The 20,684-nt window shown below is 44.8% G+C and overlaps 2 protein-coding genes across 8 annotated transcripts in view; one reads left to right on the top strand and one right to left on the bottom strand.

Moving 5' to 3' along the window:
- The first annotated feature begins 74 nt into the window (after window positions 1-74).
- myl9a (myosin, light chain 9a, regulatory) lies at window positions 75-4,384 on the top strand. The gene is made up of 4 exons (XM_027165583.2): window positions 75-232; window positions 3,036-3,242; window positions 3,324-3,485; window positions 3,780-4,384. The coding sequence occupies exons 2-4, from the start codon at window positions 3,056-3,058 to the stop codon at window positions 3,953-3,955; spliced, it is 525 nt and encodes a 174-aa protein (XP_027021384.1). The 5' UTR covers window positions 75-232; window positions 3,036-3,055; the 3' UTR covers window positions 3,956-4,384.
- An 8,600-nt stretch (window positions 4,385-12,984) lies between these two features.
- dlgap4a (discs, large (Drosophila) homolog-associated protein 4a) overlaps window positions 12,985-20,684 on the bottom strand; it is an 87,023-nt gene continuing 79,323 nt past the window's right edge. For 6 of the 7 annotated variants that reach the window (XM_027165603.2, XM_027165616.2, XM_047807088.1 and 3 more), the window contains 5 exons: window positions 20,524-20,612; window positions 16,822-17,213; window positions 14,910-15,001; window positions 13,590-13,745; window positions 12,985-13,360 (listed from right to left, as the gene is read on the bottom strand). In XM_027165603.2, the coding sequence (XP_027021404.2) occupies window positions 13,133-13,360; window positions 13,590-13,745; window positions 14,910-15,001; window positions 16,822-17,213; window positions 20,524-20,612 (957 nt within the window). In that variant the 3' untranslated portion in view covers window positions 12,985-13,132. The remainder of the gene's footprint in view (window positions 13,361-13,589; window positions 13,746-14,909; window positions 15,002-16,821; window positions 17,214-20,523; window positions 20,613-20,684) is intronic. The other variant, XM_027165627.2, reaches the window with a different exon arrangement.

Here is a 20,684-nt window from a genome sequence, read left to right as displayed (position 1 = left end):
TCATTTGCGAAAAAACCTCTCAGGATGTGGGATGGCAGGAGCTCCCAGATTCCTTTGCCTTGTAAGGCTAAAGGCCTGCGTGGCTGCCTGAGGCATGATGTTGACCTTATTGGCTGTCACGGACGGGGAGGTGTGGTGAAGACACTGAAACATTAAACAAACGTCCCGTGCTGGGAGAGAAACAGGAGCAAGTCCGAGGCTCAAGCCGAACCTGCTGCCACTCAACACCGAGGTGAGCTTAGCACATCACGCTTCAGTGCTCAATGCAATGCTGTTAATCTTTCTGTCCATCTTTAAAAGTGCTTCCTTTGTATTATTATGTTCTGTCATGAATCATAGTAGTAGTGTGTCCTGTTTAAGAAAAATGTCTCGTTTGGATGTATTCGTGAGCTGAACACACGAATGACGTTCACACTGCTGGGTCTGCTGTAGTACAATTCTTTTCTTTACTTCTTTACATTTATTTCTCTGATCTGTTGTCGGTTTGTATGAGTTCGAGTTTGTATCATTTCATTCGCTCTTGTTGTCCGGCTTCTTATTTCCTTTTTAAAACCCTTTTTAATGAACGAGAAACATTGTCCAAAAAAGGAGCATGAGAGCTCAGAGAATCCGATTTATTTCTCTAAGACCTCACTTGTGAGAAATTTGGCTGTGCAGCTAGATGCATTTTTCTGCAACAAGCATGAAAGCTAAACAAATGAACAGTGTACAGTAAGTAAAACAGATCGCAGCATCGACTGATATATTCATGTAGAATTTAACGTATCTGTGTATTTACCACTATTCAATTCTCTAACATCTTATGTTAAAGTGGTGTTCAAATATGTATAAAAGCATTTCTGTTGTTTTTTTTTTTTTTTTAAGTTTTTTTTTTAACTCAGAAGAATTCAGCTATGAAGTAATCGAAGCAAAACATCTGATAACATTCTTCTCCTTTCCTCAGGGTAAAGCGAGTTGAAGTAGGAGTGAGGGGGAAGACTTAAGCTTCACATTGAAATGAAAAAAAACTACGGTCACAAACGGCAGTCAGCGTTGACGCTAGGACATAGCGCAGATGCAATTTCAGGACAAATGCGGTCGTGTTTTTTGGCAAATAACGGATGGTTCTTGTAAACATTTTGCAGCCAGGAATCTTTAACTGTAAATAATGTCATGGATTCCCTCAGTTCTGGCAGACTGTATGAACACAATCCAAACTGTTCATAGGTTCAGTGGATAAATGCTTACAATCATACATGATTGTTATTGGAAAGAAACTAGTCAAACAATCTAATATCTAAATTTGAAAAAAATTGTACGCTGCTGGAAATTCCTCAAGAACCAAAATTTAGATCTTTCTCCTCAGACTTTGGACCTAAATCCACCACATGATATCATAGTACTTGTGCCCTGTTTCTAGTCCATTTCCTCGTCCATTTGAAAAGATCTTTCTGTTTAAGTTTGAGATGTGGTTCTATTTCAGTAGTCCCACAGAGACGAGTTCGTTGTGGTTGTACCACAGAGGGATGTGGGACAGATGATAGTGGTTAATAAAAGCCATCACTCATTTGCAATCAGGGTGTGTCGTGGATGGCTGAATGCTCCGAATGCTCCGAATGCACTTTATGAATGCAGTAACCTGTTTGACGTTTGTCAAGTCCGTGATTCCCTCACTGAGGTTATTCCGAATGTTATCAAGTGTTCTGAGGATAAGCAAAATCGGTCAGAGCTATTTTGCAGTGAATTATTTTTTATTCGTTTTGTTTAAATATTAGTAACCTGGCAACCCCATCGATTGTTTTCGAAGACACCTTTTTGCTTTGGTTTAGATTGAGAAGTTTATCGTGCGCTGGAAGTAACGATGCTGTAGTCAAGTAGTCAAGACCAATTGGGAAGACCAACACCAGGACTAGCCTGGTCAAGACACTGTCTTAACTTAAAGCTATTAAGATAAGAAGGTCAAGACCAAAAAGCATCAAATCTTTAGCTAGTTTTAGTTAACCTATTTCATGAATTGCATCTGATTATGATGCTGCACACAAGGAGGGATTGCGTTTGTCTAACTTTGGTATGAGGTAAGAAAAGACAGCTCGAACGCCCTTTTTTACTAATTCTAAGCCAAGACCATATTTTGTGCAACCAATGCTAAAGAAAGAGACAAGCCCCAGTAAAAATAGTACAAATGGTAATAATACTGAGACGAATCCAAGTCGATAGAGTAAATGCTTCGAGCCGAGCGTACACAGCTTGCTGGTAATGTCTAAAGTTTAATCCGAAGTGACTTCCTGTTATAGTACGTTATGTAGGATGGTGAAGCTGTTCTTTTATTCAGAGCCATCTGGAATTCAGCCAAATCCAGCAATCCAATATTCTTATTTAATCAGCTTATTTGATCCGGTTTTCAGCTGACAGAAATGCTGTAAATGTTCCACTAACTGAAAGTTGCCTTAGTGTGTATGCTTCAGTCTTTAAGTCACTTTTTAGACCGTGTAATTCCAGCTGTGTTTTATAACATGATCATATGTTTACATGGGGTCAACTAGAAACCCTTTGGGGGCTACATGGGGGTCAACTAGAAACCCTTGGGGGGCTACATGGGGGCCAACTAGAAACCCTTGGGGGGCTACATGGGGGTCAACTAGAAACCCTTGGGGGGCTACATGGGGGTCAACTAGAAACCCTTGGGGGGCTACATGGGGGCCAACTAGAAACCCTTGGGGGGCTACATGGGGGCCAACTAGAAACCCTTTGGGGGCTACATGGGGGCCAACTAGAAACCCTTTGGGGGCTACATGGGGGCCAACTAGAAACCCTTGGTGGGCTACATGGGGGCCAACTAGAAACCCTTGGGGGGGCTACATGGGGGCCAACTAGAAACCCTTGGGGGGCTACATGGGGGCCAACTAGAAACCCTTGGGGGGGGGCTACATGGGGGCCAACTAGAAACCCTTGGGGGGCTACATGGGGGCCAACTAGAAACCCTTGGGGGCTACATGGGGGCCATCATTAAACCAATGTATACTAGATATTTATCAACCTCAACTTTTTTTTGAAAGGCCAAAACTCTTCAGCCAGAATGTCTGCCGCCAAGCGTGCCAAGGGGAAGACGACGAAGAAGCGCCCACAGAGGGCGACTTCCAACGTCTTCGCCATGTTCGACCAGTCCCAGATCCAAGAGTTCAAAGAAGCGTTCAACATGATCGACCAGAATCGTGACGGGTTCATTGATAAGGAGGATCTTCACGACATGCTTGCTTCTCTCGGTAATTGTTCAGAAAAGAAGCATATGTGAGATAATATCAACAAATCAATGTTTTGAACATGTGCTTCCTGCTGTCTTCCAGGAAAGAACCCTTCAGATGAGTACCTGGAGGGCATGATGAGTGAGGCTCCAGGTCCCATCAACTTCACCATGTTTCTCACCATGTTTGGAGAGCGGCTCAATGGCACTGATCCCGAGGATGTCATACGGAACGCCTTTACCTGCTTCGACGAGGATGGCTCAGGTAGCTTTGGGTTTTTTAGGACGTTACCAAATACATTTACTAGATTTAAAGCTTCAATTAGATCACTTCTAACTGAAAGTGGAACAAACAATGTGATGATCCAAATAGCTTCTCTCTGAACATAAACTGCATCATGACGAACGTAGAAACCAAATAATTCGGCATGAACGTCTGCCTTTTTTTTAAAGGGTTGCCTTATTCTTTTTATTTAAAATCTCAAATCCACATTTCAGTTTTGCACCAGTTCAGATTCTCTGTGAAAGTCTCCTGATCTGATCTATCTCCTCGTTGAAGGCTTTATCCATGAGGACCATCTTCGTGAGCTCCTGACCACCATGGGCGATCGCTTCACAGACGAGGAGGTTGATGAGCTCTTCCGCGAGGCGCCGATCGACAAAAAAGGAAACTTCAATTACACAGAGTTCACCCGCATCCTCAAACACGGTGCCAAAGAAAAGGATGACATGTAATAAATAAAAACAACAGAATACAAGAATTATTGAGCGTTCATCTGAAATCAGGACTCAGTTCTCAATGCCGATTATATGTTGATGACTTGTTCTCTGAGGGTTCTTTTGCACACATCGATTAAGCCTGGACTGGAATAGTGAGACATTTACATGAAAGAATCTTACTCACAACATCTGAGTAATCAGGCTTAATGTCTGTCTGCAAAACTGTCCCTTGACCATCTTCATGAGGGCATCATTCTGTCATTTATAATCCCTTTATACCGGGATTATTATGTGCCTAAAAGATGAAACAAAGATCTGCCAATTTTGGTCATGAACCCAGTCTCTCTCTTTGTTGAACAGAATAGAAAGGATTAAAATGATGGTTTTTCCACAATCTCATGTTGTTTTTGAAAATTAAATAAAAATCTAAGGACTGAAGTAGAATAATAGTAAATTTTGGCCTTGATGATTTATAGAGAATGTTGGTTACCACTGGTGATGGTCTGTCTATTTAGGATAATGGTAAAGAAATTACTTTGCCGGTCACTTTTATCCAATGTGAGGCAGAAATTAATCTAGGAATAAAGCTATTAAGGGAATAGGGCATTGCTCAAGGGCCCGACGGTGTCTCTCTGGAAATCGAAGAATTCACAAAGGCCTGGTCACAAATCCCTGGACACGACACTCCTTTCTGAACGGTAAGATATCTGCTAGAGTTCTTCCAAACAGAAAACTGTTAAGAGAACTATCTAACAACACCAGCTAACATCGTATGAAGGTTAAGATTCCAAAAAAGTTCAAAGTTTTATTCTTATGAACATTGCGACATTTTGTGACATCCAGCTGAACTACATACGAGTCACGTTCTGTAGCAACCCGTCATTATGGCAGTTGTTTAAGGAACTTTGTTATTGTTGGATCATTTTGCCTAAAATTTCTTAGCGCCTCAACTAGAGCCTGGAATACTCAACTCTTTTCTAAGAGTGTTCCACTGCTTTCTACGCAAGTACAATATCACACGGCTGTTGTTGAAGTTTGTCCTGTTACCTGGTGTCATTTGGGCATACGATGAGGCAACCCAAGCCCTGAGGTGGTGTTTCAGTGCTAGCTGTGGTTTGAACATTTCATAAATTCTTAAACATTAGCTCGATATTTTCTGTTCTCACATTAAGTCTGTGTACATGATCCCACTCTAAAACCTTTTCTTAGAACTCTCTCCCTCGTCTGCTGCCTTCCGATAAAGAGCTTGGACTCTTAAAGCAAACAAATCTACGATGTTAGCCAAGATAAGCATCGCATGGCTTCCTGTACCACCCTGTTTGGGAAAGAATGAGAGTGACTTAATATCAGTAATTTACCCCATGACCCAGCCACTCCTCTGTTAAAGAATAAATGCTTAAAAAAAAAATCTCATTACATCTTAAATAAAACTTTATTTTTTTGCTGAAGTAAAAGAAATATTCCCACAACACCCCTATAGTGTACACGGTATAACATTTCCTCGCCTAATCCTCTTTTATTTAAGTGGAAAATAACCATTTACAATAATAATGTTGCCCTTTCTTGAGTGAAACATGACAACGAGAGCAGATTCAGGGGTAATAAAGACCTGATCCTGGACCAGACACTGCGGACGATGCACATTTTGTATAACAAATGCTGCATTCAGCTGCTCATCAAAAAGTCAAACTTACTAAAGATCCAATGCCCCATTTACATACGAGTCAGAAGATACAGCAAAGATTTAAAAAAAAAGTAAAATTGATGGAAGGAGGTGGTGTCTGGTCTATGCAGGAGCAAGAACTGATATGTATATGGTATATTGTTCATGTTTTGACTTTTCTGACTCTAACATAACACGTTTGCAAATTTGCCGATTTTTTTTTTCCAGAACATTCAAAAGGTCTCTTGTAAACTTGCTTGTATCCTTTTATATTAAAATCAGACAGAATGAACTTTCCAAGCATGTAATTTGGTACTTCTCAAGTTTCTGACTCACTGCGTTTTTGTTTAATCTCAAATTCTGGTATTCGAGTCATATCGTTACAAAAACATCATTTGACTTTTGTAGAAACAATGCTAGAACGCATAGAACTTTTCATAGTCATTATTTTCAAGCGTACTCCCGATATCCGAGGAGCTCTTAACGAAGTGCGATCGTTTGCAGATTTTTCCATTTTAAATGTCTCAGCACTGGTCCTCGAGTAGACCTGAACTGCACATTTTACCATCGATCCATTAGCACGAATCAACTTGTTGTGAAAGCAGGGACTTGGGAAGCTGGAGCCATGTAAGTCTGAAACCATTCCTTATTTACATTATCATACATATAGTGCAATAATCTCCGCAATGAACCACTTTATATTGTAGTACATGGACTTCGCAGTGGAAACTCATCTCTAGATAGACCACTACATTTACTCAGAAAGCACCAAGAATCGAGTAAAAAGTCCGCTCGAAGGTACTACGATTGACCACGTTTTTTTCTTTCAGCTTTACGAATAGATATCGGCGGATCATAAACCTAAATGAAAATGTCGATCGAGACCGAACTGTTAGTTGTTTTCATCTCTAATGTTAAAAATCGATACAGAACATAAGAGCACCATCGTTCTTTCGTACTATGACAGCACTGCTAATATAAGCTGTTGATATATTTTTGCGTGTGACAGCAAATCACAACGTTTATAGTAAATAGCGAATGAGGGTATGATTTCAGACTGAGCTCCTGGTTTGTGTGATGAAAGAGGACTTTAAAGTTAGCTAACGTAACATAGCTAGAGGTCATATTTGTTGCTGGTCCCTGTGCCTTTGGTCAGACTTTAAAGTCATTGTTTTGATTTGGATGAAGTGATATCTTACTAGCTTGTTAGCCTAATAGAAGGGTATTAGCTTGCTACTAGATTTGGAAATCTTTCTCATCGACTGTGACTTGAGTTCTACTAAGAACTTGTCTAGGGTTTGAGACGTATTGGTGCGGTGGTGGTGGTGGTGGTGGTGCTGCCGCATGTAGCAGTCGGACGATGATGACGTCGGCGTCTGGTAATTAAAGCAGATACAAACCAGAAATCCCAAAGTGATGCTTAATTGCTAAAAAATCATCAGACTCTTGAGAGTCTACGTTGGAAATATTCTTAATACTTAACGTCCATTGAAGATTTACACAATCAATCATCGATCGTCCTTTGTCCGACAGTATTTTTGAATGTACAAGGTCTTCCACGCGGTTCCTCGAAAACAGAGGTTAGGAGCTATAAAAAGCAGCTTCGATCGTCTGCTGAAAGTCTGTTGGAGTCGTTCCTCCATCACTGAGTCGACGCAAGCTGTAGCCCTATTAACGTTTGATGAGTCGGTGGTGGACGCTCCGTCACGAAAAGGCGAATAATCCACAGGAACGAAGTGAAAATGATCAGGAGATATTGCTATACCATGCAGAGATCAAAACCTTTGTGCTAAGTTTGGGTTTAAATATAAAACATGTAGATTAGCTCAAGAACAGAATGAGACACGTAACAAAATACCGTATCTGAGGTAAAAAATAAATAAATAAATAAATAAGGGACGTATGATCATTGAAACCAACATTAAACAAACAATTTCAACCTCACAGTGTTGATCTTAAAATCATTTAAACATTTCCAAATTCTCAACTCAACTAGCTGTTGGGACAGAAATCTGGATCCACATGAATCTGGCAAACGAAGATTGAAACATACAGAGTTAAAAAATTCTGATCGATAAATAAAGATGAAGCATCGTCTCCTATTTACTTTGTACACTGTGAGATGCTGGATTTTATTACAGCAATAGTTCGGCCACAAAAATAAAATGTAATGTAATATGTAGATGATCGGCCAGGATGAAGGCTAGCAGGCTAACGTAAGGAGACCTAAACGTACGACAAGCCGACGGCTACCGCCGCGCGAGTCGTTACGCACTCATAGAGATGTTTATACTTAACGATTGAAGTTTGGAGGAAGTTTCTATAACAAAAGGACGTCACAAAGGTTAAAAACCTAAAGTTGATCTACACAGCAGTCAGCATCTGGAAGAGGGCGTGGCTTAACATTTGAAGTACTGTTTTGGGGCATGGCTTAACATTTATTGTATACGATATTCGTTTAATGATGTGAATGTGTTCTGCTTTGAAACTAGAAGATAATCATGACTTGCACAATATACAATGATAAACTAGTAGCTACGCTAATGTGTTACCTATTAGCAACTTTACGTTAGCCGTGTAACTCTAACACAAAAGTGCCAAAGCAAATATGTTTGCGGTAAACAAAACGGTTGCTTGTGGATTACTATATTAAAGGCGGGGTCTCCGATTTTTAAGAAATGCTTCAGAAAACCGAGTCGGGCCGAATAATAAACAAAAATCAAAACAAAGATGTAGCCAATGAGCAGAAAGGGGTGGGGCTTGTCAATATGGGCGGAGTGTTCAGTGCCCGTGTGTGTCATTAGCAGAAAGCTGTTTTAACATCGATATGGAGGATAAAAACAAAGAAAGAAAGAGAAGAAAGACTTACGATAAGGACAAGAAGTTGGACGTGTTAATATAGGATCAGCTTTCCAGCGCTGGAGAGAACTGAAGGAGCAGGAAGTTGGCCACATATTCACAGGTTGGAGTTTCCCGAGTCAATAACTCCTGAGCTAAACGCTGTTACTACACAAATAACACCTCTTTTCTATCGTAGTAATGTAGAGAGGCAGCTACAACCGCGTTTTGTGTAGTAACAGCGTTTAGCTCAGGAGTTATCGACTCGGGAAACTCCGACCTGTGAATATGTGGCCGACTTTACTTAAGACGCCGAGGCGCTTTTTTCCTTCTCGATAGGTGAGTAACGTTGGTTTTGCTTTGTTACACAGAACTAATATATGCCTTTGTCCTTTACATCATTATGCTTGTGTGGCATTTTTGCTTGTTTGTTTATCTACAATCGTATTGTTCTTCCCTTCAGCTATGATAAAGACACGTTTCTTTCCGTTAGTTGCCTGGGTTACGTATGTATGTGTGGGCGGAGCTATCGATACAGGGGTGGGACCCGTTTGGGTTAGGGGCGTGTTTGTTTTGGTGATTTCAAATGTCGATATTGGCTTTCAAAAATCAGAGACCCCACCTTTAAACTTAAAGGTAAGATTTCTTTCTCTGAGAGGAGGCTGATGTGATCAGCAGCGTGTACCGGTGAGCTGGACAGAGTAAAAGATTAAAGCGCTGCTGCATCGCGTTCTGTGAGAAGAGGTGAAAATATCGCTGCACCACAATCGACAGGTTTCCAAAGGAATTGTGGGTAATGTAGGAAACTGCATGTCAATGAATGTTCATGAAGTTTAAAACCAAAATATTTGATCAGAAATAGAACATTGCAAAGTACAACCTTTTTTTTTGTATTTGTGCAAAATGTGAAATGTTGATGATGACAAACTCTGTGAATAAAAAAGAAGTAAAATGAAGTTTAATATTTTTCTGGACAATGAAAATGTACAGCTTCTCTTTAAAAATAATCCAAAATATGCACATTCTGCAGAGTCTAAAGCTAACGCTAGTGTACAGTTCAGTCTATGGCACAGAAAAAATAAAATAAGAGGAAGAAGAAGAAGAAGAAGGGACTGTAGGGGCATCGATCGATGAAAAATGTCTGTTGGTTGTGAATGAGTGCGTTGTGTGTGAGGCGATTTGATGGGCAGCGAGATGAGATGGGATGCTTGCTAGTTCACTTATCCGAACTTCTCGGGTCACGGGGAGCCTGTGCCTATCTCAGGTGTCATCGGGCATCGAGGCAGGATACACCCTGGACGGAGTGCCAACCCATCACAGGGCACACACACACTCTCATTCACACTCACACACACACACTACGGACAATCTTCCAGAGATGCCATTCAACCTACCATGCATGTCTTTGGACCGGGGGAGGAAACCGGAGTACCCGGAGGAAACCCCCGAGGCACGGGGAGAACATGCAAACTCCACACACACAAGGCGGAGGCGGGAATCGAACCCCCGACCCTGGAGGTGTGAGGCGAAAGTGCTAACCACTAAGACACCGTGTCCCCTATCTATTTATTTTAGCTATAAATATCTTCTAAAGCTAACTAGGTATACACGAATCAGAGTGAAGATGAGCTGTTTGATTTGCATGTCTACGTTGACCTAGTTTAGCCGAACTCGGATTACTTCCCTGGCTACGTAGATTATCGGTGGCGCTACGTCATTCTAAGCTTCATATTTCCTCCTAATGTCAGTTAAAGTCGTACGGATGGGTCCGAGGAACAGTTGGCGTTCTCGTTAGGGTTTTAGAGCATCACAACCTATTTGCTGAAAAGGACGAAAATCTGGATTTAAATTTCAACCGTTGCTGAAATTTATTTGCGGTTTATTTGTAAGTAGTCGAAAAAAAGATAAAGGTAAGAAAATAAACAGCCTCTTGTAGCTCGCTGGCGTGAATGTAGGACGTCGGATATCTTACGAAGGGAAGCACGGACCGGAATCGTTCGTACGCCGACTCGTTTAAACGTATACGACTGTTTCACAGGATTGACCTCGTGACCCTAAGATAACGGCTGTATGCATAGTTACTCTGTCTGGAGAAGCGCTCAAATCAAATCGTGATCTTACACGGATAAAAGAATTGATTTTCCAAAAAAAAATATATAAACATATGCAATATATTCCCTCTAGTATCTAAAGAACAGATTTATTTATTTATTTATTTATTTATTTTTTGAAAACGATCTCTGAATGACGAAGAGCAGCACGGCCCGGTTTCCACGGCGACATCCGCACTCTGATGATCGATTACTGATTACTGATAAAGTGCCTTTGTGGGGACTGTAAATACTTTTCAGCTAATCATGAGTATGAGTTGGAAATGAAGACCCATCAGGAAGAAGATTGCGATGGAAAATGTTAAATGTAAAAAAATAAAAAATAAAAAATAAATAAATAAAAAAAAATACAATAAAATCAGCGAATTTGAGTCTCGGTGAACTGGAGTCTGTATCGGATGTCCTTACGTTCGCGGGGAAAAAAAAGAAAAAAGAAAGAAAGAAAGAAAGAAAGAAATCAGTCTGTAGATTGTGGATGAACTTCAGGAAGCTCTTAAACCTTAAGCCATGAAACGAGCCTTAAAAGCGGTTGAGGTGGAGCGAGCGAGTCGACGTGTGAAATGTTTTAAAGTCCCCTCTACATTCATAAAGCAGAAGAATCGTGTCACACGCCGGACGATGCCGAACACGGAGGATACGATAGAAATAAAAGGAAAAAAATAAAAAGATCAACAAAGAGGAATGGTAAAATCTGGACAAGGGGGGGGGGGGAATTTCAGTCAGAAATGCAGGATTAAAATGAACCCATAAAATAAAATAAATATCAGCTGGACATTTGAAACGCTGAAGTGACGAATCCGAACCGGCTCAGATCGACGTGATCCGCGTCCTGACCCTGAGTTCACACCTGCTGGTTTGTCACGATGCGTCTGAATGTTTTACGTAAAAGTGCGTCACCTTCATCTAATTTCAGTAAAAAACATAAAAAAACAAACAAACAAACAAACAACAACAAAAAAAACAACCCAGAAGTTCAGTTTTTATCCTGTGGTCTGGTGTGAAACCCTTTTACTCCACACGTCGTACAGGGACGCGAAGGGTGGACACTCGGCATCGTCAAAGCCAGAGTAATAATAATAATAATAATAATAATAATAATAATAATAATAATAATAATAATAATAATAATGAGACTAACAAAGTGTTGTTATTGTCAAAAGAATAAAATGTGGCATCATTGACATGGTTGGTTTTAAATGAGACGTCTTTAGAAGGAGTTTCTGGTGTCAGCGCTTTGTAACAGTCAAGTTTTCAGCCAAATTTGCTCGGAACAGGAAATGCTGCGTTTTTGTTTTATTAGTCTGTGTGTGTGTGTGTGTGTGTGTGTGTGTGTGTGTGTGTGTGTGTGTGTGTGTGTGTGTTTGTCTGTGTGTGCGTGTGTGTTTGTCTGTGTGTGCGTGTGTGTTTGTCTGTGTGTGTGTGTGTTTGGGGGGGGATAACTGTGAGAGAGAAAGAAGAGAGGAGAGCAACAGAGAGAAGAGACAGACAGAGAGAGAGAGAGAGAGAGAGAGAGAGAGAGAGAGAGAGAGAGAGAAGAGAAAGCGACAGAGAGAGACAGACATAGAAAGAGAGATGGAGAGAGAGACAGAGAGAGAGAAACGGAGAAAGAGAGAGAGACAGAGACATAGAGAGAGAGAAGAGAAAGAGAGGAGAAAAAGAGAGACAGAGAGAAGAGAAAGGGACACAGAGAGAGACAGAGACATAGAAAGAGAGAGAGAGATAGATAGAAAGAGAGACAGAGAGAGAGAGACATAGAAAGAGAGAGAGAAAGAGAGACAGAGACACTGGTGAGGAGACGGTGGTTTGTAGCTAACATGGGAACAGAAACATGGATGTTACATTTAACTCTAAAGGGATAAAAAGTCTCAGTGACGACTTTCAGGACCAGATCTTTATAATGGTCAGGTTTGTATGGTCAGGTTTCTCTGTAACGCAGCCCCAAACTTTTATTCCTCATAAGCCATGGAGAAAGTTTCATATGAAAAGGATCTGTGTACTCGTGTGGACGCAGGGGGAACAAAATAAGGGCCAAAATAACCCCTCAAAACAAACCTCCACATTCCTGTGACTCGAATGCCCTAAAGGACGCTGCAGCCATGACGACAATAACAAAGTGATGATGATGATGATGAAGGTGAGGAGAGGAAGACCACATTGCTGTAAAACAAGTGCACACGTGCAGAATCCTGAGTGCGTGCTGGGGAAGGAGGAGGGTGGGGCAGGGGTGTGGGCGTGGCCGGGGTGGGTGGGGCAACCGGAGGGTGGCGGATTCTTTAAAACTCACTCCCACATAAGACACGCGACGTGGCGTCCGAGATATGAAGACGATTTACAGGCGAGGGTTCGATATATTATTCCGTCAGATAATTACAGCTCTGTATGATTATTCTCATTATAACAAGTAGAAGAGTAATAAAGGTCTCGAGCAGCACTAACACTCTCAGTGCTGACACACAGCTCCTTTATTTAGTTATTTAGTTATTATTTCCCACGTTTGTACTGTTCGTAGTTCTACGTCCCTGTAAGCTCCAGAAGCGTGTGAGTAGGAGTGTGTGTGTGTGTGTGTGTGTGTGGTTTCTCTCAGAGGCGAGTCTGAGCCTCAGGGACGTAGATCTCGATGCTGTCGGCGCTCTCCGTGGCAGAGTTCTGGCGCTCGGACGCGGCTCGTTTGGCAGCCATCAGCCGCTTCCGTGCTTCCTGTCTCTGTTTATCAGCGGCCGAGTCTCCGCTGCTCTTCTCCTTCGGCGCGGTCGCTTTGAGCTTCGGTGCCTTCTTCGGCGTCGTCACGCTTGCTGGCTTTTTCTCCTCCTGCGGGAACAGGACAAGGGTGTGAAAAAAAAAAAAGAAAAAAAAAAAAAAACCCAGCTGGCATTAAAAAAAAAATAAATAAAATGTGTCGAAAAACGTCGAGGTGGAAACATGGTCGCCGTATTCTGGACTGTGATTGGTCTGAAGGGGTCAGGACGTTTTCTAGAACAGCAGCAGCTCTAATTGATTAACGCTCTAATACGTTACTGTTTCTATAACATTTCGCCACCTTTTTGCTGCTGCTGCTGTCTGGAAGTTTCCAGTCGTTGGCCTTGAGCAGGTGAAGCTCGTCGAACTTCGTGCTGATGTCCTCGATGGAGAGCTGCAGAAGATCCCAGAAACCCGCCAGGTCCTGAGCAGTGGGCTGCGGCTGAGCGCTCACGTCCTGGTGGGCACAAGAGCGCACAAGTTACACACACACACACACACACACACACACACACACACACGAGTGTGAAGTGAGAAATAAAACTCTCAGGTGTGTGCTGTTAGAGGAAATCCTGGTTACCATGGTTTCCACCCTGAACACCACGCCTCGGAGCGCTTTATTTCTCTTACACCACAACAAACCGACACGGTCACTTTTTATCCGTTTGGTTACGTTGTTGTGCGAAAAAAGTTACATCGTGTTGTCTCTTATGTTAGTATTTAATTTTGGGTGGGGGGGGATGTGAGGGAGAGAGAGAGAGAGAGAGAGAGAGAGAGAGAGAGAGAGAAGAACAGGAAGTAACTTGTTTCTAACTTTTTAAAGGAGCTAAATGTAAAATTAGAGCCACTTGATGCCAATTCAAGGTAAATATTCAAATTCATACGTATTAATACAAATATTTTCAGTTATACGGTGTATAAATATAGCGATTTATACGTCTGATGCTCGTTTTAGAAAACAAATCGTTTCGGTTGTAAATTCCGGTCGCAGACGTCGTACGACGTTCGATACACAAACCTGCGAGTGCATCACTACTGAAACTCTGTAGTCCCGCATCGGGGTCAGAAACCGAACCAAACAAAAACAATACAGCAGCTACACTTTGGGGATGTTGCCTAGCAACCAGTGCATCGTCTGAACGGAACACGCCGCGGGCTGGAGAACGTTATAATCGGAGAAACAAACGATAAATTAAAGTCTTTGTTTTCGTCTGCGTATTAGAGCAGCAGTAAGCGGTTCGAGGAGGGTTTCGTGTCAGAGAGGGTTTTACTGCTGATTTAAAAACTACCGCGAGCCGCTTAACGTTTTCATCAGTACCGAAGAAAAACAAACAAACAAACAAATAACAAACAAACCCACATTGATGTAGATTTATTTAAAGCTACAATGATTTGCCCTCAGGAGTGAACGAGCTCGTCCGTCGCGCTCGGCGTGAAAGCTCTGAGTCACATGTCGGCTCGAGCCGGCTGATTCGCGTGGACACGCTCGGGTGTGTGTGAGTGGTTCATGAGGATGATTTGATGCGTAAAAAGAAACTGAAAGTGCGCACGATCTCACATGTAGCTCCTTTAAGAAGCGCGGAGCAAAAGCCGCGTTAAAAGCCGAGGCTCTGGGACTCACCAGGTTCTGCTCACACAGCCCTCGAAACTGCTGGAACTTCTGAGACATGAGCAACTGAGCGCTGCCTACCGCACTGCGGATCTTCCCCAGCACTACACACACACACACACACACACACACACACACACACACACACACATGCAGGATGAGAGAAACTTAAGCTTGAACACTAGCCTTTTATGGAAGAGACGCTGCACTCGTCTGGTTGCCACGTCCTACATTAATCCCCCTTGTGGGAAGAAAAAAAACCTAAACATCTCTATATTAATGATCGTCTGTCTAATTTCTCCTAATATTCTTCCGCTGGGACTTTTCTGTCGTCTTCGACCGTAAAATTCGCACTGGGTTTTAATTAAGAGCCAAAAATATCGGCTCACGATGAGACGTCTAATTAAAGCTAAGATCTCATCCGTTATTCCAGGTTTATCGAGCTGTGATTAAACCTTCCGTCCTGAAGCGACCCGAATAGCCCAGGTGTGTATATATAAATATACATATACATATAAATATATACACACACGCACGCGCGCGTCGGACCGGCGGCCATCGCTCAGCGTTAAGAGCCATCGTGTCATTAAACACGTCTCCGTGAGCAGTTTGTCGTCTCGTTAATGGAACCAGCAGGAAATCGGGCTGGTGCGGAATCGCCATCGATCGGCGCGGTCGTTAAGAGTAGAGCGTTCACGTGTCTCAGCTGTGACATCCGTTAAAGGAGCTAGATGCAAGATGAAGGCGTTCTTTTCCAGATGTTCCTCCCCGTCTGACCCGTTCGCTCACGTCCGTCACGACCGGACGCCGAATTTGGCCAGACGTTACAGATGAGCACATGAGTGAGAGAATTAATGTCATGAGGATTGTAAAGAAAATGCTTAAACAAAAGGAAAACAAATCTCACATGTAGCTCCTTTAGGAGGATAAAAGCTGATAGAGGGAGAATGTGCGAAAAAATAAAAATACATTCATTAAAAAATAAATTCAAAATAAATTTAAGAATAAATCAAGCGGGAATGTTAAAGAGCAGCTCGGGCTGATGAAACTCGGCACCGGGGGCAGGCTGGGAAACGGGAAAGGGTTGTGACTTTGTGAAATGTTTGTTGGAGGATTTGTGAAATATCTGGCACTTGTGGTGTAAAACCCAGCACCAGTGATGTAACGGAGTGAAATTTTCCCAGGGAGCCATTTGAACCTCGAGATGACTTTGATGTGACCTGCTTTCACACGTTTAACCGGACACACCGTGAAGTGGGCGGAGTCTGGACACTGTTTAAAAAGTTTATACAGCAAGTTTGCAGCGTCACGTCAACTGCTTAATAACCTTGTGACCAATCAGAAGGCAGCTCAGGGGAGGGGAGAAGTGGGAGGTCGGGGGGGGGGGGGGGGTTTGGTTAGACAAACATAGTGAACAAAGTGTTGGTGGAAAATAAAAGTGTTGGCGAAAATGTCCGACATTCTGGTGTAAGTAAAAAAGTAAGAGTGTGTGTTTGGGGTGTTGAGCGGACGCCGTGACGCCTCGCCGGAGTGGAACAAGCAGCTCGTGGTGTGATGCACCGCTCTTATTCTCCTGAGATTCATAAATCTAATCTAGACTACAAGCTTAAACGCTCCGAATACACACACAAGGGTTAAAACATGCAGCCGTGATGCTGGGAGGTTGTTAAAAACTCTTTTAAATGGGCTTTCCATACAACAGAATATTCAGTAATCTGGCAACCCGGATTATCTTAAAATGAACCCAAACCGTGTGACAAACCAAAACAGGGCGACTGTATACGAGCCTCAAAAAAGAGAAAACAAGAAAGAACGTAGCAGAAACAAACACAAAAAAAACCACAACAGATTCATTAATGCTTAAAGACACGCCCTCTTCCCCACCCTGCCCCGCCCTCTTTCCCCGCTCTAATAGTCTTCTCACCTTCTTCAGAGAGCAGCTTCTCTTTGCTTTCCTGCTCCATCTGCTGGCACCAGGCGTCCATGCGCCCCGTCTCGGCCTGCAGCAGTCGGAGGAAGCAGTGTCCGTCCCTGAGACACGTCCCCGGGGCCCCGGGCTGCTCCGATGCTCCGTTCACACTCACGCTTTGCAGGGACGGAGGAGGAGGAGGCAGAGAGGAAGGGTCCAGAGCCGCCTCGACGCTCTCCGGGATGGTGAAGGAGCATTTCTGAGCTCTGCCTAAGCAGCCAGGAGAGTCCAGAGTCTGAGTGCTGCAAGCTGCGCTGCTGATGTCTGTCACCTTACTGTCTGTCCGGTCCTGAGGCTCCGCGTCAGCCGTCTCCTGTCTGGACGCCATGCTGCTGAAGCGGCTCAGCCTGGACGCACACACACACAGACACACGCGCGCACACACAGACAGACACACGCGCGCACACACAGACAGACAGACGCGCGCACACACAGACAGACAGACGCGCGCACACACAGACAGACAGACGCGCGCACACACAGACAGACAGACGCGCGCACACACAGACAGACAGACGCGCGCACACACAGACAGACAGACGCGCGCACACACAGACAGACAGACGCGCGCACACACAGACAGACAGACGCGCGCACACACAGACAGACAGACGCCGCACACACAGACAGACAGACCGCGCACACACGACAGACAGACGCGCCACACACAACAGACAGACGCGCACACTCAGACAGACAGACTCGCTCACTCACAGACAGACAGACGCGCGCACACACAGACGCGCGCGCACACACACAGACGCGCGCACACACACAGACGCGCGCACACACACAGACGCGCGCACACACACAGACGCGCGCACACACACAGACGCGCGCACACACAGACAGACCCACGCACACACAGACAGACCCACGCACACACAGACAGACAGACGCCGCACACACAGACAGACAGACGCGCGCACACACAGACAGACAGACGCGCGCACACACAGACAGACAGACGCGCACACACACAGACAGACAGACGCGCACACACACAGACAGACAGACGCGCACACACACAGACAGACAGACGCGCACACACACAGACAGACAGACGCGCACACACACAGACAGACAGACGCGCACACACACAGACAGACGCGCGCACACACAGACAGACGCGCGCACACACAGACAGACGCGCGCACACACAGACAGGCGCGCGCACACACAGACAGGCGCGCGCACACACAGACAGGCGCGCGCACACACAGACAGGCGCGCGCACACACAGACAGACGCGCGCACACACAGACAGACGCGCGCACACACAGACAGACGCGCGCACACACAGACAGACGCGCGCACACACAGACAGACGCGCGCACACACAGACAGACGCGCGCACACACAGACAGACGCGCGCACACACAGACAGACGCGCGCACACACAGACAGACGCGCGCACACACAGACAGACGCGCGCACACACAGACAGACGCGCGCACACACAGACAGACGCGCGCACACACAGACAGACGCGCACACACACAGACAGACGCGCACACACACAGACAGACGCGCACACACACAGACAGACGCGCACACACACAGACAGACGCGCACACACACAGACAGACGCGCACACACACAGACAGACGCGCACACACACAGACAGACGCGCACACACACAGACAGACGCGCACACACACAGACAGACGCGCACACACACAGACAGACGCGCACACACACAGACAGACGCGCACACACACAGACAGACGCGCACACACACAGACAGACGCGCACACACACAGACAGACGCGCACACACACAGACAGACGCGCACACACACAGACAGACGCGCACACACACAGACAGACGCGCACACACACAGACAGACGCGCACACACACAGACAGACGCGCACACACACAGACAGACGCGCACACACACAGACAGACGCGCACACAGACAGACAGACGCACACACAGACAGACGCACACACAGACAGACGCACACACAGACAGACGCACACACAGACAGACGCACACACAGACAGACGCACACACAGACAGACGCACACACAGACAGACGCACACACAGACAGACGCACACACAGACAGACGCACACAGAGACAGACGCACACAGAGACAGACGCACACAGAGACAGACGCACACAGAGACAGACGCACACAGAGACAGACGCACACAGAGACAGACGCACACAGAGACAGACGCACACACGCACACAGAGACAGACGCACACACGCACACAGAGACAGACGCACACAGAGACAGACGCACACACGCACACAGAGACAGACGCACACAGAGACAGACGCACACAGAGACAGACGCACACAGAGACAGACGCACACACAGACAGACGCACACACAGACAGACGCACACACAGACAGACGCACACACAGACAGACGCACACACAGACAGACGCACACACAGACAGACGCACACACAGACAGACGCACACGCACACAGACAGATGCACACACACAGACAGACGCACACACGCACACACACACACACACGCGCACACACACACACACACGCACACACACACGCACACAGACAGATGCACACACAGACAAATCGTTATCAGTCAGAATGTGTGTGAGAGCAGAAGTGTGTGTCAGGAGTATAAATGCAAATATTTGTGTGTGTTGGGGGGGGGGAGAGAGAGAGAGGGAGGGAGGGAGGGGGAGGGAGAGACAGACAGAGAGAGAAAGAGGGAGAGAGGGGGGGGACGACAGACAGAGAGAGAGAGAGAGAGAGAGAGAGAGAGAGAGGGACAGGTATGGAAATACAGAGTGACTGCAGGAATGAGAAGCGGGTGATGTGACCTGCAGGATTTGATTATCTCCATTACACTGAGCTCTTCCTCCCGTCAGCACAGAACGATGTGTGTGTGTGTGTGTGTGTGTGTGTGTGTGTGTGTGTGTGTGTGTGTGCCGTGCCTATTCATCAGTGTATACACCATGTGATAAATGAGTCTGTGCTCGATGCTGATGTAAAAAACCCTGAGCAAAATGCCTCCTGTCCCTCAGGACTGACTGCTGCACTCACACAGTGGGGATTAGAGACTAAAGCACAACGCTGGTGCTGCAGCCGCATTGACGCCGAGACGTCATGCACGTGAGTAAGGAGATAACACCAGGATGATTAGTAAAGAATAAAACACTGCAGCAAACTGCCAACTAATACAATCTTTTATTTAGATTCGATTTGAACTAAAGCTTCTAAGCTTGTGGAAAGTCCATTAAATTATAAATATATTATACACAGAGACAAAAATATACGTTTCTAATTCATATTTGAATTAAACGTGAATCCAGACTTTTTAGTTTTATTTTCAGTGATTTTTTTTTGTTTGTCACTGAAAAAAATAAAATAATAAACTTCCCTAAATGACGATTGTACAGATTTATAGAGAAGCTGACAAAAAAAAAACGAATCAGAGTTCATCTAGATAAAAAGAAGGAAATAAAATGAAAGGTTCTGCTTTTGTCCTCATAAGGAAGTCACTTTTAAAAGCGTTTAAACCCACGTCAGCCGCCCCGTCGGCCGCCCCGCCCTCTCAGAGGTTTATCGATACGATCTTTGTACAAACTGTACGATGGAAATGGAGGCGTGAAGTGGAGGAGGGGAAGAGGGGATGAGGGTAGGAGTGAGAGGAGGAGTGAGAACTCACGGCCTGCCGTCCTCCACCTGAACTCCAATAGACTGGAACCTGGTGGTGGGGGTGTGTTCCTCTCGCAGTACGGGCTGAACGCAGTCCACCTGTCCGACACACAAGGTACGACGTGATCGAGGTTAATTTAATGAATAAACATTTTTAAAAAATTTTAATAA

Source organism: Tachysurus fulvidraco, chromosome 23, assembly GCF_022655615.1.
Source record: "Tachysurus fulvidraco isolate hzauxx_2018 chromosome 23, HZAU_PFXX_2.0, whole genome shotgun sequence".
NCBI classification, from domain to species: Eukaryota; Metazoa; Chordata; class Actinopteri; order Siluriformes; family Bagridae; genus Tachysurus; species Tachysurus fulvidraco.
Note: the sequence above shows the minus strand (reverse complement) of the source record. Positions and strands in the feature narration are given on the sequence as shown.

Excerpts from the sequence above, each read along its gene's own strand:
- myl9a (XM_027165583.2), top strand. The coding sequence starts at position 3,056 with ATGTCTGCCGCCAAGCGTGCCAAGGGGAAGACGACGAAGAAGCGCCCA. Across the intron at positions 3,243-3,323 it reads CGACATGCTTGCTTCTCTCG|GAAAGAACCCTTCAGATGAG; the intron begins GTAATTGTTCAG and ends GCTGTCTTCCAG. Across the intron at positions 3,486-3,779 it reads CTTCGACGAGGATGGCTCAG|GCTTTATCCATGAGGACCAT; the intron begins GTAGCTTTGGGT and ends TCCTCGTTGAAG.